The sequence below is a fragment of the Scardinius erythrophthalmus genome (assembly GCF_964197995.2).
Source record: "Scardinius erythrophthalmus genome assembly, chromosome: 13".
Taxonomy (NCBI): domain Eukaryota; kingdom Metazoa; phylum Chordata; class Actinopteri; order Cypriniformes; family Leuciscidae; genus Scardinius; species Scardinius erythrophthalmus.
Genome location: NC_138233.1, coordinates 30,420,613 through 30,444,103, shown reverse-complemented (window position 1 = coordinate 30,444,103; position 23,491 = coordinate 30,420,613). Strand labels below are relative to the sequence as shown.

The 23,491-nt window shown below is 37.9% G+C and overlaps 1 protein-coding gene across 5 annotated transcripts; it reads right to left on the bottom strand.

Moving 5' to 3' along the window:
• Nucleotides 1-9,890: 9,890 nt before the first annotated feature.
• Nucleotides 9,891-22,931, bottom strand: wfs1b (Wolfram syndrome 1b (wolframin)). Of its 5 annotated transcripts, none has more exons than XM_081383099.1 (9): nucleotides 22,708-22,931; nucleotides 22,554-22,616; nucleotides 21,605-21,790; nucleotides 20,121-20,197; nucleotides 19,901-20,045; nucleotides 19,576-19,749; nucleotides 19,279-19,356; nucleotides 19,013-19,170; nucleotides 9,891-12,898 (listed from the first exon to the last, which is right to left on the bottom strand). In XM_081383099.1, exons 2-9 carry the CDS (start codon nucleotides 22,573-22,575, stop codon nucleotides 11,066-11,068), a joined length of 2,673 nt encoding a protein of 890 aa, XP_081239225.1. In that variant the 5' UTR covers nucleotides 22,576-22,616; nucleotides 22,708-22,931; the 3' UTR covers nucleotides 9,891-11,065. The 5 variants fall into 5 exon arrangements, with proteins under 5 accessions (XP_081239225.1, XP_081239226.1, XP_081239227.1 ...); XM_081383100.1 differs by lacking the exon at nucleotides 22,554-22,616 and adding an exon at nucleotides 21,042-21,123 and having other exon boundaries at nucleotides 22,708-22,914; XM_081383101.1 differs by lacking the exon at nucleotides 22,554-22,616 and adding an exon at nucleotides 21,042-21,123 and having other exon boundaries at nucleotides 21,605-21,844; nucleotides 22,708-22,877.
• Nucleotides 22,932-23,491: the final 560 nt, after the last annotated feature.

The following is a 23,491-nucleotide window of genomic DNA, read 5'->3' as shown; positions in this document are numbered from 1 at the left end:
ACTGCAATGTGAAATTTATGCAACAATAGCAAACTAATATGTAAGAATTACTTACCTTATCTTTCTTGTCTTCATATCGTTCTTCTTCTTCTGATGTAAATCCAATGTAAGCTCAGGCACGTCTTTCAAACTCGACGAAAAGTGAAGTGAAGTGTTTTGTTGTTGAGGTAATGAGGGCGATCGCGTTCCATGTGGAGATTTGCATGTGAATATCTTTTGCGCGAGTGGGCGTGGCCGAATTAAAAATAATTAGGAAGCGTTTGAGAAGCTGGAAATCTTGTTGGTTTTATACAAATTACTTAAACAGAGAATATTTGTTTTCGTTTTGAATCCGATCATTTAAAAGTACACACTTAAATGTTTATAAAGGTGTATGGCTCATAAATGTGTGACAAGTATTCGCTGAGTTTTGTTTCAGTTTATAGACGTGCTCAAGAAAAAAAAGTTCACCGCGACGGAGAGGCAGAACGCACACACTGTTTATTTTCTTTATTTTACAAAAGCACAATGTTTTGATTTGATTGGAAGTGGACACATACAAAAGTAGAAATACCACAGATTCTTTTTTTATATTTCTTTTTTCTGTATGACCATAAATGACGGAGAAATTTAAGTTTATAGTGCTACAATGTGGAGAAAATCCAGCAAAACGCGCCGGCGCGTTTGTCGACCTCAGAGGGTTAAATTTGTATTTTTGTGAGAGTTATTAGAACTCTCAAAGGGGGAAGTGTTGTATTACATATTTATTAAATGTTTAATTTAGTTTTTCCACTGCAATAGTATATAAACTGATACAGTTTATAGACTGATTTATTGAGTCTCCAGCAAGAGTCTAATTTCCTGTCAGACCTGTTTTCTCTATTGTGTTTTAAATAAGTTAGATCACTTGATTCTCACCTTTCGGAGCCCAGACGTTGAATCGTTAGGTTGATTGACTTTCACCTTTTGTCTTTAATGGCTCTGGGATGGCTCTTGGAATTGGAGTTCCTGGCCAGTATCAGCATGTGAATAGTTATGCTGATTCAATTGGACTCAGAGTAGGGTGTGTTCCTATTTCATTTGCATGCTTTGTTCTGAGTCTCCACCTCTATGTAATCCCTCCCACTTGGAATGTATATAACTACAATGCATACTGTATTAGAGTTAGATCATGTTGGAAGTTTCTACAGCCGCGTACAGAGGAGTTCTCAATAAAGAATAACTTCAGTTGAACGCGATCCCGACTGTCTCACTGGTCTCTGCTTTGAAGAAAGAAAAACTTTACAACACTACTCACACTCTCCGTCTCTGCGAGATTCGGAAGGGAATGATTCAGATTTTTCTTGGCACAGCTCCTAGAAGACTTACAACTGTCAGACAGGCTGCTCACGTCACATCCTGCTCACGTCTGCGCAGTTCGCTCGGCAATCAGGAGATGAGTTCTTCTAATTTGCTTCACTTTTCTCCGTTGAAACCAATGGGGTCGCTGTGTCCAGTTTATATACTGTCTATGGCTCTATCGCCTTATCGTGTTGGATTGTGGGAAGTCTCAGCAAGTGTACATCATATGTACCCCCAAAAACGAATTTTTTATACCTTTTTCATATCATCAAGTCTCCAATGGATACCCTCAAATCTATCTCTTCCCCTCTGTCACACCTGGTGACCTTGACATAATTAGCTCTATTGGTCAAACATCTCAAAACCTTACATAATGGTGTCCTGTTTCATACAGTATTTTGACACCTTGCATTTCTTATGCATACTGGGTATTTTTCCATTCTCTCATCCTTTTCAGACCTAGTTTTTCATGCTTGTCATTTTCATTGCATCATACTTAGACATGAATCAAGGGAAAATTATTCAACAGGTCCTGGACTTCTTATTCAGATACATGGCATCGTGGATTCTATCAAATATCAACAGATAAAAAATCAAAACCTGATGGCCTCTGCTAGAAATCTTATAATGGGCCGTGGTTGGATCTTCCTTCAGGACAACGATCCAAAACAAACATCAAAATCAAAAAAAAGTTAGGGAGCACAAAATGAAGCTTCTGCCATGACCGTCCCAGTTCCCTGACCTGATGAGTGGAGTGAACTGAAGAGAAGAAGCACCAACATGGATCTGGGAATCTGAAGGATCTGGACAGATTCTGCATGGAGGAATGGTCTTTGATCTCTTGTCAGGTGTTCTCCAAACTCATCAGGCATTATAGAAGAAGACTCAGAGCAGTTATCTTGGCATAAGGAGATTGCAAAAAGGTATTTAATAAAAGGGTATGAATAATTGTGGCCAACGTGTTTTGGAGAAAAACATTTATTTTATAATGTGATCCCCCCCCCCCACCCCACACACACTTTCAATTCTTTTACTTCAATGAAAGGTTAGGATATTGCCAATTTTTTAATGAAAGATCAAAAGGATAAACGATGCAGATTTATTTTTTACAGCCATTTTGATCATATTTACCAGGGGTATGATTAATTCTGAGCACGACTATATTGTAAGGACATTAACTCAAAGGGGAAATATTAATAATAATCCATAATTACCAATTATGATTAATTATTAATATTTGGGTCGGTTAATTAGATTAACTTTGAGGTAAGCTAAATTAATATTACAATCAATTTATCAGTTATTCTAAGAAAAGTGTATCTTTCATGGTCACTGAAAAATAATTATTCCTTACGCCCGTTTCACACATACTCCGTGTGCAGTGCATATGCGGTGCGTGTTGCAGTGCGTGTGCAGTGCAGGAGCAGCACGCGCAATAGTGCTTTCACATATGCTGCGTTTGCAGAGCATAACTGATCCGCTGTTGTAGGCTATACCACAAATACATACATAGGGGAGAGTGGGGTGATTTGTGCCAGGGGGGGAAGTAGTTCCACCCCTTGTTCTGGAAAACCATAGAATAATTTGGTCATGTGACCACATAATTTTGAAAAGCAATCAATTTTACTCATGCTCCAAAGAAGAGAGATACATGGCATGAGAGTTAAGCACATTTTAGTGCAAAAAACTGTTTTTTCCCTTTCAAAGTAAATTTTCTTTGATTAAGGTTTTTTGATTGTAGTGTCTGGACAATTATAGACAAGTTTGAAAACATTTCACACATGTTTTAGTGCTTTAGTAGGCTACACAATGAGTCTATACAGTTAGCATTATGTTAGCTCTTAACTGCTGGATCATGCTAATTATTCAAACTTGTGGGTCTGGGGTGATTTGTGCCAAAGGGCATGGGGTAAGTTGTGCCAGATCCAGACCACCTAGAGACCTACATACTCACAGGGGATAATCTTGAGAAGTGAGGAGATGGGCATGCCTCATCAGTGTTTGACTTAGGCCTGCCTGCTATTTGTTTAATTTAGCTAACACTGATTTCAGTTTTGAGTTTGCACTATGTTAATAAAGATACGTTTTATTCAGTTTTTAAGAGGCTAAGTCACAATAGGATGTTTAGAAATTAGCCTAGTAACTTTATTCTTATGTTACATAATTGACAGACAGCGTTCTGTCAACAGGCATCTATTGCCAAAGCCTTTTTTGCCTGAAATGATTGACAAATATCATATATTGTGTTGCTATGGTGCTCTAAATGGTTGCTAGGGCGTAGCTTTATAGCTTCACAATGATCCTGAGAGACTGATTGGTCGTCTGAGTAAAATGAGCCCGCCCCCTTGTCTCTGTGACACTGTGATCCAGAGTTGTGTTCAATACAAAATCCCTATGCAATTGACCATAGTAGGAAAAACGCATGCTATGGTATTCCAGGGTGACAATATCTAAATAAACCTTAAATTAGTCATTTTGTATTGAATTTGTCTTGCTTTCATATAGCATACGGTTCATAACATTAAAATGCTCTGTTTTACTTCAGAAAGCAGTGGCACAATTTACCCCAACATATTTCCCCAAAAGGCACAACTCACCCCGCACCAGGGGCAAGTTGTGCCATGAGACCACTTTTTTCCCAAAAGCTATATTTCTGAAACTATTTATTTCAGATCCAAAGTTATTATTCAGGGATGCACAACATCCTGAAATACATGTACATCCTTAAGTTGAAGGCATTACTGTCATGGCCTCACTTTAAAGTCACTTTGAGTAAAAACTGGCACAACTCACCCCACTCTCCCCTACTTATTATTTGTATTTCAAATACAGAAGTTATCAGCAACTTTTATTTCAAAAAATGTTTTTGTCAGCATTGCGATTCTCTTTGTACACATATACACTGTTTAATAGACGTATTCACGTTTAAACACAATTTAAACAACATATTATTAAATGCATTACTTCTATATAATTATATATTAAGTTGCTCAAGCAAGTGGTAAAAATATTTTACCATGTAGGCTACTTATAGGGCCTATTAAAATCGTATAGCCTACATTTTAAATTTAAACTTAAAATTGACAAAAACAGCAGACTCATACCCTTGCCTTTCTTTTGCATAATTTAAATCGTTATACAATAAATCTTGCATGTCACAAAGAACTTGTTTTTCCACCTCCACGAATGAGACGAGTGTTGTTCATTATGTTGTCTTGTTGAAGTAAATGGTATTTTCCCTTGATTTACCCCTGTCTTAACGTCTCAGCATTGCGATTCTCTTTGTACGCATATACACTCTTAAACAGACGTATGCACGTTTAAACACAATTTAAACAACGTCAGCCTATTATTCAATGCATTACTTCTACTTATATTAAGTTGCTCAAGAAAGTGGGCAAATATTTAACCATGTAGCCTACTTATATTAAATCGCAAACATTTTAAATTCAAACTTAAAATTGACAAAAACAGCCGACTCTCATGCCTTTTCTTTTTCATTTAAATTTTACAATAAATCTTGCATATCACAAAGAACTTGTTTTTCCACCTCCACGAATGAGACAAGTGTTGTTCATTATGACACCTTGTTGAGGTAAATTGTAGCTTTCCTTGCTTTACCCCGGTCTTAAAGTGAAAAAAAAAAAAGTATTTAAATACATTTATGTTGAGATTACTACATTTTATTTAATTAATCGCATTTATGGTGAAATTGCTACATTTTTAGGTCAATCTGTGTTCATTTTGACCACGAAACATGCGCTGTCACTTTAATTCAGCGTGTGCAGCACAGCAAAAATAGACGCGGTGCGGAAAAGATCTCTGCACTGCTGTATACGCACCGCAACTGGAACGGATCGCCGGACTGCAACCGCGTGCAGTGTGAAAGCTCTAACCTGTTAACATGGGTACGGAAAAAAATACGCACCGCATACGCACTGCAAACGGAGTATGTGTGAAACGGCGTGTACAGCACTTAAAGCATGTAACAGGATCAAGACCGTAAAAGGGACTTTGTATGCAAACAGAGAATCAGAAACCAAATGCATAATTGTGCACAAGTTTTATTAACTAAATCACAAACATGACTAAACAAAACAAAACAAACAAACATACATACATTCATCCATACATGCATACATACATACATGCATAGGTCAAGTGGTGAGTGTTATGGAACCGGAAACAGGAAATAGAACTATGGAGCAAGATCTATTTTGGTATGAAAAGAACCATCAACTAATCATTTTCAGAGCACCTCATTAAATTGATTTACTTGCATGGTCAGTTGCAATCCTGGACAATTCTTGAAGTGGTTGAAAAATGAGTCCGTTGGGGGGTCCGTGAAGGTCAAAAGTCATGGTGCAAGTTGCAATCGTTTCTTCTCTGGTGGATGAAGAAGATAGGATGAACTTGTATTGTCGCTGTTCTGATGGCTGGAGTGCAGATTATGGCCTACACGCTCTGGGCCGGCAGGACACAAAGAGCACCCCCCCTCCCTCCCCCACAGAATTCACTTGGAGCTGCAGTTTAGGTCCGAGGACAAGAGCTAAGAGGGCCGGATCTTGTGAAAAGGCCTTTTTAAAGCTTGACAAAGGACAGCCCTATGCAGGCTGGTTCACCCAATGAGAAGGGTAGAATTTCTGGCGGGAGTTTCCTCTGTCACCAGGATTTACAAGCCTTTGTCTTAAGCATGCTCACTTGCGATGTGTACCTTCATTGGGTGTTTAAGAAAAGAATCTTCCAGATTCTTATAATTCTAATGCGTCATAAAGTTAGCAAAATGTAATGTAAATTAACAAATTGGGGACGCAGATTGGAGTTTATAGAGACCAAATCCTCCACACATCTGATTTTGGTAAACCATAGTATGCAACAAAGTCTGAAAATCATGAGGTGGGAGAATTAGATACATGTCTACACATTTCTCAAGAGGTTATCCATAGGATACATATGATTTACCCCTTAACGCCCACTGTCGCGAATTTGCAACAAACCCCTTCCATTCAGACTGCAGGCGAGATAGCGTGTGTTTTCCCCCAATGCCTGTTTGTGCACATTCAATACATACCTAGGAACATTTTGCACGCACTGGTTTCTCGTAGGAGCGGTCGGAGTGGGAACTACATCCGGTTCACCGAAGCTAATATTTTGGTTTGCAAAATCCACATATCAAGGGCGCAAATGTGGAGAAATTGCCCAAAATGAGTTAAGTTGTGCTAAGATAAAAATATGTACCAGCTTATTGATTGCTTCTATAGCTATGTTATTCATATAGACTTCATGTGACGAATATTTTTTACGTACTTTGTAGATTTCTGTTTGTAGCAAATTTGCGACATTGGTCCATAACGGCTGGATTGGGCTAATGGCTACATATTATAATAATGCTGTATTTAGATGGATTCAGCCAAAAAATTATTATTATTATTATTTTTATTTTTTTACAAAAAATAGCATGTTAGGATATAACACTATAAGAATATATAATGTATGCACTGGAGAAACAAGGAAAGAGTTAAACAGAGTGTAACATGGAATGTATAAAAAACTACTGTCAATGTTAGGGAGTAGGAGAGTGTTTTGTTTCTTGCTGTTGTCAAGATTCATTAATTTGTCATTTAAAGTTTATAAGTTCTAACAACTTTGTGCCATGAATAAAATCTACATACCTGAGATGGGAAAATGTGTTTTATTCATTTTACCATTTTGTAAAAAAATTACCCTAAATGCCTGTTGTCGCAAATTTGCAACATATCAGAATTTCTATTTATTTGTTGCGCAAAAGTGAAATTGATAATCTCAACATTATTTACCATCTACTTAAAGGCAAAAACACACATAATTTTTTTTTTATATACAGCTATATAAATTCAGGCGTTATAGGGTTTATCTCTCCTTCTCAGCGAGAATTAGGTGAGAGTCCCGTTTTGGTTGTATCATCAAATATATATCAAAGTATATACATAATAGTACACAAAACATCACACTCATTCACACAGTTTCTGGGATGCACTTTCATTCTATATCAGTTCGTTTCTGGATATTTCAGCGAAGTCTGCATGGAAGTTTGTTTCTGTCTCCCCATTGTCTCTCTCTTTCTTGCATGTGACCACATTCTTTAACACCCATAAAACCTTATCTGATTGTAAATTGTGTGTGTGTGTACAGTACCAGTCAAAAGTTTGGAAACGTTACTATTTTTTATGTTTTTGAAAGAAGTCTCTTATGCTCATCAAGCCTGCAGTTAAAAAAAATAATAATAATAATATTATGAAATATTATTACAATTTAAAATAATGGTTCTCTTTTTTAATATACTTTAAAATGTAATTTATTTTTGTGATGCAAAGCTGAATTTTCATCAGCAAGTACTCCAGTCTTTGGTGTCTTATGATCCTTCAGAAATCATTCTAATATGCTGATTTATGATCAATGTTGGAAACAGTTGTGCTGCTTAATATTTTTTTATAACCTGAGATACTTTTTTCAGGATTATTTGATGAATAAAAAGTTAAAAAGAACTGTATTTATTTAGAATAGAAATCTTTTGTAACAATATACACTACCATTCAAAAGTTTGGGAACAATAACTATTTTTTTTTTTTTAAATTAGTACTTTAATTCAACAAGGATGCATTAAATTGATAAAAGGTGATGGTAACGATTTATATTGTTAGAAATGTTTTTATTTTGAATAAATGCTGTTTTTATGAATAAATGCTGTTAACGTTTTACTCATCAATGAATCCTGAAAAAAGTATTCCAAAAAAATATATTAAACAACACAACTGTTTCCATCATTGATAATAACTGAGTATCAAATAATCATATTAGAATGATTTCTGATGGATCATAAGACACCAAAGACTGGAGTACTTGCTGATGAAAATTCAGCTTTGCATCACAAAAATAAATTACATTTTAAAATATATTAAAAAAGAGAACCATTATTTTAAATTGTAATAATATTTCATAATATTACTGTTTTTTTTTTTTTTTTACTGCAGGCTTGATGAGCATAAGAGACTTCTTTCAAAAACATTAAAAATAGTAATGTTTCCAAACTTTTGACTGGTACTGTATGTATATATACATAGTCGTGCTCAGAATTAATCATACCCCTATATATATATATATATATATATATATATATATATATATATATATATATATATATATATATATATATATATATATATATATATATATATATATATGATATATACTGTATATGTATATGTGTGAAGTGATTCAGTGGTGAACCATTCAATTTTTTTTACAATTTTTTTTTTTATTTCCAACCAAAAATAGGCTACATGTAACATTTCAAAAGATACAAAGGTTTCATGTGTAATACTCTAAAGAATTCCATAGCATTGTAAAACCAGTAATAACATTTTAACATTAGGTATTGTATATGATGAACATTAAGGTATCTTTTTGACCCCAAAACGTTTGTTGAAATAATAATGAAAAAATTGTTCCCTTCATCTAAATGGCATGAGACTTGATTTCGTGGTTGACACTTGCTAGCTCTACCAAAAAAAAAAAAAAAATTGGAATGATATCTGGTTGTATAATAGCAAGAAAAAAAAGTCACACTCACACTTTCAGGGTCTCCAGAGACCACAGACAATAAAATAATATAATGTATTTTTTTAAACAAATGTAATATCTCTAACTTAATTAATGTTTTAATTATGGAGTATATTTTTGCAGTGTTGGGGGGTTTAATTATATATATATATATATATATATATATATATATATATATATATATATATATATATATATATATATAAGAACACAAATACATAGAAGTGAAGTGGCAAACTTATAGCACATCCACAATGTGGAAAGCACTGCTCCACCTTTAATCTGCGATGATATAACATAATGATTCATTTATGTACAGGCAAAATGCTTTGAATGATGGAGAATAAAACATTGCAGCCAAGTTGAAAATAATGTGTGATCTTCTGTGCTGATTGCCTTGTGGGGAAGGGAGGGGAGCCTTCAAGCTTGGAATTTAGCCCAAACCCAGAGTACTCTCCCCCATAACCATGGCTGGGAATAGGTGGTGGAGGGATGCAGAAAACTAACTAGCGGTAACTAGAGTCGGTTGTGTATATATATATATGCCTCCTCTCGAGCTGATTAGATAAACCAATTGATTTTGAACGTGCTCCTCCCGAACTTTGTTTATAAAACATAATTTGTTGCTTGAATTCTGCAATCTTTTGAGATGCAGACATGTTGGCTGACAATTGCTAAACATATATTTTTAATAGTGACACTAATAGCCTACATTTTAAAATCTTTATTTGAATATGTCAACATGAAAGCTCAATATTTCTATGATTAAATTACTGAAAGAGACCCCTCCCAATCAACCAATCACAGAGGGCATAGTTAGTATGCGTGTTGACATCATCCATAGCAACTAAGTCTCTGTTCCTTAGTAAAAGGTTGGTCTCATCAGCTTTGTGAATAGGTTTTAGGAGAAAACTCTTAACTTAGAACGTTTACTGCTATTTAGGAGAACTCTTAGTGGTAAGATAAAAATGTTTTGTGAATATAGCCCCAGAAATGTAATCTTGTAATCGAAAGACAGAAAGGCAAAACCAGGCAGTTTATTTGTGTAAATGAAGATAACACAGTCAACATACACAGGCATGTGTGGGTGGTTTCTCTTTGGCTGTATAGGAATGATAAACAATGAGTGCCACTTCATTATTGACTGTTATCTAATGTAGTGGTGGAACAGTCACACACCACCAATGAAATTTATAAAAGTACTGATTTTCACACAGGACAAATTCAATTACTATGTACAGTGTTTTAATATTGTGCAGTGTAGTGTTCAAATTGTACCTCCAATGCAGTCACAAGCCATCAAACATCTGTTCAGCAATGTTTAATGTTTGAAATGTCAACTAAAATCTCAAACAGATCTTATTATTGATAGATATAACAATAATAACCCAAAATTTATTTAAAATAAAGACATCTTTAGACCTGTCCAAGAAAAATCGCTATTGTACTGTATAGTATTTTCACAGAAAAGTCATTAATTGTTTTCAAATTTCTTCTATATGCCTTAAAATGCAAGTAACCTAAATCTTCAAAAGACACTTTTGAACCAATCTAAGGCATCAATGATAATAAAACACAGACACATGCACACACCCAAGTACTAATGCATTATCTTCCAAAACAAACTAAATTAGATATTTCAAATTATTCAAAAGCCCTATTAAAATCAATAAAACAGGGGAAAACCAGTGGATGTAACCTCTCACTGCAGATAAATTAGTTCATCCAGATGCAAAGACTTTTTTAGAAATTTAGGCATGGCTTTGAATTTCCACATAATATACACATACACATACAGGGTAGCACATACAACAGTGGTTTTCAGTCCTGGTCCTGGAGAACCATAGCACTGCACATTTTGTATATTTCCCCTATTTAATGCCCATCATTCAGACCATATGCTCCATTAACTGAACTGACTGTGTCAGACAAGAATAATATACAAAATGTACAGAGCAGTGGGTCCCCAGAACCAAGATTAAACCACTAAGTTACAGAAGGCTCTTCTCGCTTCTTTATTCACCTTCATTCATGAAACAGACAAAACAAGATGACAACGCCTTTGGCGTTTTAATAATGCTTTTATCAAATCTCAACAGTTTCTTTATATAATACTAAAGAGAATGCCAGTGGTCAACCACTGGCTTCACACAGATACTTCTGTAGTAGCTACAGTAACGTCTACCTCAGCCGAAAGCAGGGGGTGGAACAGGAAATTGAAGGCGAAAGCAATGGCATTTCGGACGTTAACCCTCCAGTCCTGCTCGATCTTGACCTGTCGTCGTATTGGTACAAGCGGTGAAGCACATGTCTTGCAGTGCAAGGCTTTGAGTTCAAACACTGGCCATTTGCTGCCCAGTCTACCTTCAAGTACCGTGCTGAACTCCACCACACTGCCTGAGCTGAGTGCCAGTAGGACGTGTCTGAATTCACTACTAGCCCGAAGCACAATGTCTTTGGTGCCATCATCGAAATCTTGTGCCCCATTGCGCCCCTTCTGCGGCATCCCCATGGTCACTTCAAACTTGTAGTGGTCAAAACGTTTGACATGGCACTTATGCTTTGCAAGTGCCTTGAGCTGACACACCGATTCAGCGGGTCCCGGCTGGGTCTTGTCACAGACAGGGTACTCCTCGCCATATAGACATCGGACCCAGTCTGCTATAAAGACCGGTAGAAGGTTGATGACAGCTTGCACTCCATTCTCGATCTCAGTGACACGAACGTACTTAAACCGACCCTCCCACGTCACCCGGTGTCCCTCCAAGTGGCTGCAGAGGATCTGGGCGTGTGCCATGTTACGCTCCTTCCAGGCACGAGGGCCACACAGGTCGCTGTACTCCTGCCAAGTCAGGGTGGAGTTGTATACCTTCCTCCCCTCAGAACGGTACACGTAGAACCAGCTGAAGAGTACCAGAGCTGAAATCCACACAAGGATCAACTTGACCACGCTGCTACGCCGTAAAAAGTGCAGCACTGCCAAGGGTGACACGCTAAAACGTGTCCACCAGCGCAGCAACACAGGCAGCACACAAACACACGCGGTTACAACCATTTTGGTCAGTTCCAGGGCGAGGAACCACTGCACCAGCTGCACCAGCATTACGGCTGCTAGAGCCAGCGAAACCACGGGCAAAGCGAAGAAGAAAAGGAGGTAGCCCACAGCTGTGCGCATTAGCCCCAATGCAGTAGACTCTTGCAACAGCGTGACGGACAGTTCACACCAGATGAAGCACACCAGGAAGGGCAGTAGCACACAGTAGGTGCCACGTGCACCACCTGCTGTGGCCATATGGGTACACTGATACAGGAGGTAGAGATACAGAAAACAAGGCACACCCACATGCAGTACCAACCAGTCACCAAGGTGCATGTTGAACCAAGCGCCACCAACCATATGACCCACCCAGCCTCCCAGCAACTTATTCAAGAACACAGAAATGGCGGAGGCAACCTGGGAGAGCAGAGCAAGTTTGGCATGCTGCTGCGCTGCTGGTCGCAGGCTTAAGTAGCTGCTTACAGTGAAGAAGACTGCAACTGTAGCCAGTTCCGAACATGGCAACCAGGACTTGTCAGCCATGGGAATCGAAAGGATGAGGAAAAGCGAAGAAAGGAGGAAGTAGAGGTATGGTTCAAGATGGTTCCATGTGAAGTTTGACTCTGCCTGCTCGAGGTCTATGCCCGGCTCAAAATGAGACAACATGGCCGTCAATGCTCGAAAGTTCTCCCAGGCCTTGCTGTTCTGAAAGACTCGGAGAGTACAAGTTACCATTGACAGAAAAGAGAGGTAGAATATAATGAGAGGAATGACAAGACCAAAGAACTCCAGGGTTAGGTTGGAGATGATGAAGAAAAAGATGAGGGTATTGACATGATGAGTAGGTATGAGGGCGCTAATCCACTGCATGCCCACACGGGACGCCCAGTCAATCAACACCTCTTTCACCTCCAACACTGCATGAAGGGGAAACTTCAATACCTGTAAGTATCAAGACAATTAATTAGTTAGTCAAAAATAATATTTAGTACAGTATAATATTGGCTGTGTCTCAAGATACGGTGAGCTGCTAAATAGCTGCTAAACAGCTGCTAAACTAAATAGTAGGGACGTCAATTTTCAAGAATACTTAGTATTTGTTGTCTTAAAGGGATAGTTAACCAAAAAATGTCAGTTTTTCTAATCCCATAAGGCTTTTGTTCGTCTTCAGAAAACAATGATATTTTATTATTCTCTCATAATTCCAGGCAAGCCCTTTTGAGCTATCGTTGACAATATTTGATGGAAACACTGATCAAAACGCATACAGAGCACGTAAATAAAACCCCTAAATGAAATCTGCTCATGATATAAAGCAACGAACTTTAGTAGACCTGATAAAAATATTCAAATCATATGGTTTACTTTTACAATGTCTTAGTGCACCTTTTGAAGCTTGAACATTTTGTGTTACATTGACTTTCAATGAGTGGACTGAATTATGAGAGAATACAAAAAAAAATTAGGGATGCTCCGATCAGGATTTTTGTAGCCGATACAGACTACCGATTTCTTGTCATCATGATCGACCGGATACAGATCCTGATCCCGATCATTCAATCTTTATATAAGTGATATGTAAGCTCTCTGTTGGCTGTCACTTTTAACCCCTTACACCCTTATAAGACTGGAGAAACTGGAAGAACTGGAAGAGAGGGCTACTCTCTGAGAAAACAAAGGAAATTAATATTTTAACTCTCTTGCTATATTACCATCCCCATTCGAGACACGATCACACTTGAGTTGATCACCTCCCAATTTACACATCATTCCCTTCGCCCATCCCTACCTGAATTCACTCAAAAATCTATATGGTTTAATTTGAACAATTGTCATACAGTATTGTACATGTTTGGTATCATCTGAAATGTCTCAAGTGCGACTGGTAAAAAGGTCTCATTCCCACATAAATAAACCAAAAAGGTAATAAGGTGTGGAGAGTTTAGAGATATCTTGTTAACTGCTGTGGGTGTGCCCCCATGTAAATCAACTTCTGTCCCCAGTCAGTCTGGGACGGTGATTAATGCAAATTCCCACTGTGAACTCATGTTTACATTTGAAAAGAGGTTTCTGTTATGGTCTGAGTATTTAAGGAGATGCTGAAGAAGGCTCAGGGCGATTTGTAACTCAAATTAGCCCGTGATGCGGAGTATATGCAGGCACTCTGCATCATGTATTTTATAATGTTAGGTTCGCATCTTCTCTCTTTATTCCAGAGCTTTTGATGTTTTGTATTGATTATCTTTGAACTGATTATGAAATTGGCATGATACATTTACCTGACATTATAAATTGTTACATTTGATTTTATTCCGACTGACCCTGAAATTGTTTTCCCAAGTAGATTAAACAGATTTGTATGTTACCGCAAGTTTTGTGTCAGATTAGTGACGACTATTAGTGGCACTAATTCAAGTGTACTTGGTTTTGCAAAGAGTGCACAGAAAAGTGAATTTCCATTTAGGACAGCAAAAGTGTTGCTTGACCAACCTAAATCTGGGTGTGTCTTACCTCCGTTTTAATTTAATGTTACTTGTGTTATGTGTACGTGGGAAACCACGGCATGGCCAATCCAAAGCTATTATGAGAGAAGTAAAGTTGGTTGACTTATATCTGTAGTAGTGGCCATACCCCTACTGAAGTAAATGTTACGTTAAATTCAAGTGTATGCAATTCCATGGGGGTTATACCAAATTATCTTTGATTGCGTAAGCGTGAATGCGACCGATCTCAGGTATATTGCAATTACCTCTGTTTGGTGACCAAAGCTGGCGAGATTGTGATCGTGAGACCCACGTTAAACAAGGCGTGAGGACCTCTGAGCGACATGGCTTCCTAATATGAACGGGTAAAATATAAGTAGAGAGTTAAATAGAACAATCAAATGTATTGCTAAACTATTATATAATTGACCAATAACCAATTGCCAATCTAACTTAAATCCGAGGTTGTGATAAAATGGAGTCAGATAAAAGCTTAAATGGAATTAAATTACTTTGCGCAGAGACCTTCACCCGTTCAATCGGATACCACCTTACACCCTTTTTAATGATTTCACGTGATTTCAAGTTGCATACCTAAAAGTAATGGTTTACTTTTAATAACTCTACAAAAAACAAGCTATCATCAAGTTTCATTTAATAGAAAACCTTTACAATTTTGAATAAAATGGATTTTGGTCATGTTTGGAGGTTTTTATGTTTCCAACATTGCTGAGAAAACCCAAGAAAAAGTGATGCAATTTGATTTAATTTGCTATTATTCATGTTTGACCTGTCATATATAGGAAGTTAGAAAACCAAGTTTGGTGTAGTTTTTGATGATCTTCCAGCGCTGTTTCAGCTGTGCACTCCTTATTTTATTCCGTACGGTAAATCAAAATGTGTGATTTATTATGGTTTGCTAATGTTTCATGAAGTTACAAAGCAGAACATGGCGCAAAAGCCTCATCTTTATACTGTTTACATGCGTGTCGTCTGCAATGTTTTACGGGTTTACCTCATCAAATTGCGATCGCTTCGTAAAATCAGCCAAATTTAGTAACTCCCGATCGAGTCATAGAATGTGATTATCAGCCGATGTCAATCGACCGGAGTATCCCTATTAAAAATATCTTAATTTGTGTTTTGAAGATGGAAGACGGAAGCCTTCTGAGTCTGTAAAAAAAAAAAAGAGTGTGAGTAAATGATGACAGAATTTTCATTTTTGGATTAACTATCTGACAATCAATTAATCATTACATTAATTCCGCAGAACGGAGGAGAACTCCAAATATTATGTAGATGTGGCCGACTTTTAAGGTAAGAACATGCACAGAAAATATGCACTTTCAAAAACTCGCTGTGTCGAGATGCTGTAGGAACGCGTAATTGCATCGTGAAGCACGTGTGAAATCAGTTCAATGGTGTGACGGAACGTCATAGGCGGGTGACGTCCCGATCAGGAAACTATGAAGCACACCCAGACCAAACAGTGTTAGCTTCTGTCATCAGCAAGCCCTCTATGTGAAATAGTTTGTCCCGTTGGTGTTTGTCTGTATCAGAACAGCATTTTCTCTCTGTTAGTCAGAAGTTTATCAGAGACTGATTCCCTAAGCAGATTTTCTGGAAGCGTGGAAACTACTGCTAAATACTGTACATACTGCTAAATATCTGTAGTAGTGGCCATACCCCTACTGAAGTAAATGTTACGTTAAATTCAAGTGTATGCAATTCCATGGGGGTTATACCAAATTATCTTGAATGCGACCGATCTCAGGTATATAGCAATTACCTCTGTTTGGTGACCGAAGCTGGCGAGATTGTGATCGTGAGACCCACGTTAAACAAGGCGTGAGGACCTCTGAGCGACATGGCTTCCTAATATGAACAGGTAAAATATAAGTAGAGAGTTAAATAGAACAATCAAATGTATTGCTAAACTATTATATAATTGACCATCTCAATGGGTACTGCTGACGATAGAAAAGGGTTACAGGATTCAGTTCGGGTCTTGTCCGCCAAGGTTCAACAAGGTTCTACAGTGGTAGGCCCAAGTAGGCTCTGGTTATGGAGCAAGAGGTAAAGGCTTTGCTGGACAAGGGGGCCATAGAGCATGTTCCTCCACCCAGCAGGGAATCTGGATTTTACAGCCGGTACTTTATCATCCAACTCATCTGGCATGTTATTAGAATTATTAATAATGTTTTTGTCTAGATCTCTAGATTATGAAATACCCGCTGACAGTGCTGCTTTTTTCGGTGCATTTGCACAGAACTTCTTTCTAAGATAATTAATTTCCACAGAACTTAATTATTTATATTATTAGCTAAATAAATTATATATAGTGGATGTTAATATGTCTAAGCATCAACCCGAGAGGTAACGGCAGTAAGAACGCTACTTCACAAGACTAATGATGAGCAGACAACAGAGAGAGAATTTAATTCAGCCCTTTTATTTTTAACATGCTGGAATTGCTTTATTTTCATTCATGGCTGTTTTATTTAATTCATGTAGTTACTTCTTTATTGGGACATGACTTGATGGATTACGTGACTACGTTGTCTCTATTTTTTTAGCGGCAAGTTTAAACTAAATTAAGCATTTATGTAACATCTTATTTGTACTCATTTGGGCATTAATGGCTTTTGTGTGAAAAGATTTATCAATTAAAGGGATAGTTCACTTTGAAATTAATTTTTGATATGTTTTAGCTTACCTCAAGGGCATCCAAGATGTAGGTGTCTTTGTTTCCGCAGTAGTTTCAATTTTGATATTTTTAGGTCAAACCGTTCTTGTCTGTCAGTCATATAATGCAGGTCGATGGTCACTGGCTCAAAACACAAGCACAGAGTCCAAATTAAAACAATTCCCCATCGTCCAAATGAAACAATTCCCCATCATAAGTACACATTGATGGCCTAAGACACGAAACGAGCGGTTTGTGTGAGAAAACGTACAGTATTTATATCGTTGTTATCTCTTGAAAACAGCACACGTCCAAATGATCTGACGGCGCGGGCGGGTATAGATATGTACATAGATGTCGCCTTGGCTACTGCAGTTCATTGGAACGAAACCGTAGCCAAGCGACATCTATGTATATATCTATACCCGCCCGCGCCGTCAGATCATTTGGACGTGTGCTGTTTTCAAGAGATAACAACGATATAAATACTGTTCGTTTTCTCACACAAACCGCTCGTTTCGTGTCTTAGGCCATCAATGTGTACTTATGATGGGGAATTGTTTCATTTGGACGATGGGGAATTGTTTTAATTTGGAATCTGTGCTTGTGTTTTGAGCCAGTGACCATCGACCTGCATTATATGACTGACAGACAAGAACGGTTTGACCTAAAAATATCAAAATTGAAACTACTGCGGAAACAAAGACACCTACATCTTGGATGCCCTTGAGGTAAGCTAAAACATATCAAAAATTAATTTCAAAGTGAACTATCCCTTTAAGGGATGCAAGTTATTTTTCCTTTGAACATCATTGTTGACTCATCTCCCCTCAGTGCTTTAATGGTGGTCTTGCGCGCAATTCTCAAAACGCCATTTATCGTGAATCCGATATTACAAAACTGAAACCCGATTATGGAAAAACGCTTTAATAGCTGGAAAAATATCGGGAAAACTATATATCGGTTATAGTCGATCTCTACACGAGAGTGCCGGCCTGGGATCTGGCCATTGTATTGGAAGGCATTACTTTGGCTCCCTTTGAGCCTATTGAAGAGGTTCCAGAAAAGTTCCTCACTCTTAAAGTTGTGTTCCTCCTCGCTATCTCGTCTCTCAAAAGAATCTGAGACTTACAAGCCCTGTCGGTAGCGCCTTCGTGCCTGGAATTTGCACCTGGCATGGCGAAAGCCTTTCTCCACCCTAGACTGGGTTATGTCCCTAAGACGCTCTCTCGTCCTATTGTGCTCTCGATTTCACACTGACAGGAACGTTCAATTATGGCGGTGTGGGTATGATGTTCCCAGAGCGTCTTGACACAGCGCTAGTTCCCTTGAAAGGGAATGTCTCCGGTTACATCTGTAACCATGGTTCCCTGATAAGGGAACGAGACGATGCGTTGCCCTGCCATAAATGCTTGCCTGTGATCGACTTGCTTCAGCCTATCAGAAGGTCTGGTCTGGGTGTGCTTTATAGTTTCCTGATCATGACATCACCTGCCAATGACATTCCGTCACAACATTCGACCGATTTCTCACTTGCTTCCTGCCGCAATTACGCAAAGGCGTTCCCACAGCATCTCAACGCAGCGTCTCGTGCAGCGCAGTGTGCCTTTTCAGGGAACCAGGGTTACAGATGTAACCGGAGACATTTTCTATCTAATTAAAGGTCTATCATTTCATCCAGTACATAGGTGTTTTATACTGTATCGGCACATTAGCCAACATCCTGTGTGTAGCTGTCCATGAAAAGCACCTCATAACAATTACTTAGGAGATTCCACTTTAGTTTGGGCGGGATTTGTGTGGACAGCTGGCCATGTAGGCAGTACACAATAAGTAAGCTTGCCAAGTTTTACCATGCATAGATTCAAGCAGAAATAATAATGGCACCTTCTGATGCAAAGGCAATTCATCAGGGTTCTTTACTGGCCCTTCATCATCATCATCATCATCATCCCCTGCTGCTTCCATGGCAGGTGTTGGTGAAATACCCTCAGCATACTGTTTAGTATACTCAACAAACTCTTCTACACCAACATATTCAGCCCCTGCCACAGCAAAAATACACAGATTCAGGTTATTATATTCATATTACCACATATGTAATATAAGTCTAAAACATTTTTGACTCTGCAAAGAAAACACAATGAATTCACCATCTCTGGCGACCAAACTCTCCAAAACTTTTCTTTGTTTCTGTGCTGGGCTTGAGAGAGGGCTGCTGGGAGCACCATCTAGAGGAAAACACAACATATGTTCAAAAGATAGTTACAGTTGACCCTGTTGATTAATGGATAACTGCATGAAGATTCTTAATTTTTTATTTGCCATTCCTCAGAAAAATAACAACAGCGTACAGGTTGAGAACAATAAGAGTAATGACAGAATTTTCACGTTTGGATGAACTATTCCTTCAGCATTATCCAAATTGGTTGATCACAACAACATTTCACCTGTCTCAGTGTTGATCTTGCTGACATTTTCCAGAAGTTCAGAGGCAGTGATGTTTTTCTTCCTCTCTGGATTGAGTTTCCAGTACAAGAGCAGAGCTGCTTTCCTTACACTGCGCTGAAAACGGGATTCACATGCCAGGGAGCACACCTCCTCTCTGTTCTCAGCTGTGATGCCTGGCGCGCACACACACACACACACACACACACACACACACACACACACACACACACACACACACACACACTATAAAGTCTGTCTAAATGTAAGTATAGAGAAAGGGATGTCATATGTATACAATCTAGATATAATACGTATCTGCTTTACCCCTCCTGTCATGAAGGCAGTGTTGTAGCAGCTTCACTGCATCTTTCCGTCCATTTTTCGCCGCCTGGATTAGCCATGTTACCGCAGTGACAGAATTTACTTCTTCGTCTTCTTGCTCGGCTAATCTCAGGTAATATCTACCAATCTGTCCAACAACAGTGTAAGTTTTCAAATGACTAAAACAATGTATAGTGCGAGTGTGTTTTTGTGGCATTCAGACCTCTGTCTGTGCTTTTGCATCCCCATTCTTTGCCCTCTGTTTAAGATCATCAATGCTTAGCTCCTCTGGGATTTCACCTGGAAAATGAAAAGAATCACACACACAAACAGCCTTACACTCACATTGTACTGTCACAACAAATATGCATGTATAAGTATGGACTGTGCAAAACATTGATTGTTTATACACAGGGGATTGTGCAATATACTTTCTACTGCTTATTTTCTATTTCTTGCAGCTATGTTGAGTTGTATGTTGTGTGTTACCTTTACTTAGTGTTTTGTATTGTGCTTGTGTGTTAATTTTACCACAAGGAGTTGCACTTAAAGGGCAACTCTCGCCAAAATGCAACCTTTGGTCTTTTTGTTAATCTACCCGAGGCAAACTTTCGTTTAAAAGCATAATTAGAATGGAAACGCCACTTTTAAGTTTGACCGTATTTTCGTTTTCGGTCAAATTGCCTTTTGAATGGGAGTAAACTTTTGATTTTTAGTAAACTCTGTGTGCACAAACAATGTTCTCAATGCTCCAGTTGATGTGTAGAGACCCTGGTGATACTTTGAGCAAAGTTTCATGCTGTGTTGAGCCTTCTTAGTGTTTTAAAAATAGTGATTTTTGATGCTTTCATAGAAGTGCCCCAAGCACTCCCATTCAAAAGGCAATTTGACCGAAAACAAATTCTAATTATGCTTTTAAATGGAAGTTTGCCTCGGGTAGATTAACAAAAAGACCCTAGGTTGCATTTTGGCAAGAGTTACCCTTTAAGAATTTCGTTGTACAGCTAAGTGCAATGACAATGAAGACATTCAATTTAATTCAATTCAATTATATTAAAGCAAACCAGTCCAGTTTGTACTTAAGTTGTTACAGCAGATTTCCAAAAATATTTTTTTAAATCAGATCTTTAGGACGACTGCCTACACCACTCTATCTGCAACTGCTCAAAGTATATCGGGTGTTTAAGCAATGCAGTTCCAGCATATCTAATGATAAACTGAGAGTTCTACACACACACACACACACACACACACACACACACACACACACACACACACACACACACATATATATAGCTCAACAACCTTTTGACAAATCATTAATGTATTCTCAGGTCTTTCCCATAGTGATGGATGACTATTAGAATTTGGCTGGTGTGTCACTTCATATTTAGAGCACAGTGAAACCGATAGTTTGTTTCTGATCACTGAAGTGAACAAAAAAAAAAACTTGCATATGAATGGGAATATACTAGATTTTTAGCCATTAGAATTTGTAGCGGTGCTTGGGTATGTTTAGGGGTGGACTTTCATGCTTACTTTTTTCTAATAACCATATGTTTTTGTATGATTCAAATTGTACAAATTTATACAAAATCGCCACCTCATTAAATAGTTATATTTTCCCATAAGATAGTTATATTTTCCCATAAGATCGGGTTGATTATGAGCATGAATTGTGTGCTGGTAAACAGAGTGAATCTGTACCCTGTGGAGGAAAAGATGATTGTCCTGGAAAGGCAGTGCTGGCTGCATTCAGCTGGGATCGACCTGTCTGTGAGGCAAGGTGTGGGGGTGGAGTCATTGCTGAAGGGGAGGAGCTAGGCTTAGAAGAAGAGGACACTGGATGGATGGTGTGCCCAGAGGCAGAGAACGCAGTGGGGACAGGTGATGCTGGGGACGACAGAGGAGATTCAAGAAGAGAAGCATCCATTTTTAAGCCTTGAACTATGGCACAAAAAAGACAAAGAAATAATTGAGAGAACAAAGCTAATGGCTGCAATCCTGCTTTTACAGCCAATCCTAACTTAATAGAGAGAAGGGAAAAATCATATTAAAACATAATATAATATCAAGTAATATGAAATGAAACAATATATATATATATATATATATATATATATATATATATATATATATATATATATATATATATATATATATATACACAGTGAGTACATTTTAGTATTTTATTGGCATTGGTAATTTATTAGTATTTTAAATGTGTATACTTTAAGATGAAAAAATGATGGTTATTACATAAAAAGCAAATTTACACAGTCAATTTACAATATACCATGGTAACCATATATTTCACCACATAACCATTACCGTGCTACAAATTTGAGTGCATTGTCGATTCTTAGGGAGTCCCCCATGTTCATTTAGTACACTTTTGCAGTAACTGAAATATTTACTTTAACATTACATGGAAACTACGAAAACGATTTAAGGAAAGCTATTGTTACCATGGTAAATGCAAATGTTGTATTTTGCACCAGTCAGAGACGCAAATGAGGTTGAGCTGTCATTCTGTCATTGCTCACCCGTGTCACCTTCACTACTGACCAGCAGAACAGAAAGTAAAGTTACAGTCAAACAAACACACTTGAATGTGTGGAAAACAGCGTCAAACACTGACAAACAAGTAACTTACCGGGGAGCAAACAGAAACACATCCGAACATCATCAAACGCTTAAACTCTGTATTTCTGCATGTCTGTTCACATACATAAATAAATTAATTCTGTATTACAGCGAGTCTTCAATGACCGACTGCAATAACATTTCTGTCGCTTTATTTCTCTTACCTGAGCTCCTCCATCAGTTCATCATGAGTATGTATGAGCTGTCAGCACAAGCCTGCAGTTACTTCAGTCTGTGACTCTAGACACGATGTAACTAAAAAGTGAAGAGCAGAGGCCCTTCCAGATGCTGCTCACTAAATAAACCCTCCCTCACTGACTGACTGGACCAGAATGTTGACATTGTCCTATTCAAGTTCCTGCCTCTTCTTCTTCTTCTTGTAATTTCCGGCAGGCTAGACGCAGCTATGGCGTATTGCTGCCCTCATCTGTTCTCTAATCGCTATTTACAACTTATTTAATACTACTTGTCTACATCTTTTTATATACTACAATGTTTCGCAGATACTCCATCAGTTTTTTTTTTTTTCAATTTGTTCCAGCTGTCCAAATTCAATAAAGAGCATAAATTAAAAACAGTTTCTCCAGTTGCTTCCAGTTCCCTGAACAATTTCTTCCTTTGATGAGAGTACCTCCTGCACTGCACAATACATGCATCACTGTTTCCTTATCTCCAATGTTGCAATGTGTCTTCCCTTTCCTTCCTGTGTCCACAACTCTTGCCATCTTTTCTTAATTATGTTTTTGATTAAGCCCTTTATTTCAGCTTTCCCCAGAGGGACATTAGCATTTAAAGCTTTTTTGCCAACTCATCTGCTATTTCATTTCATACTCCAGTCATAATATGCTGATTTGGTGTTCACGACTTGTAGGTAATTAAATAAATAATAAAGGAACTTTAATTTTCTTATCAGCTATTACAGTCCAAAACTACCTGAATTCTGGTCTG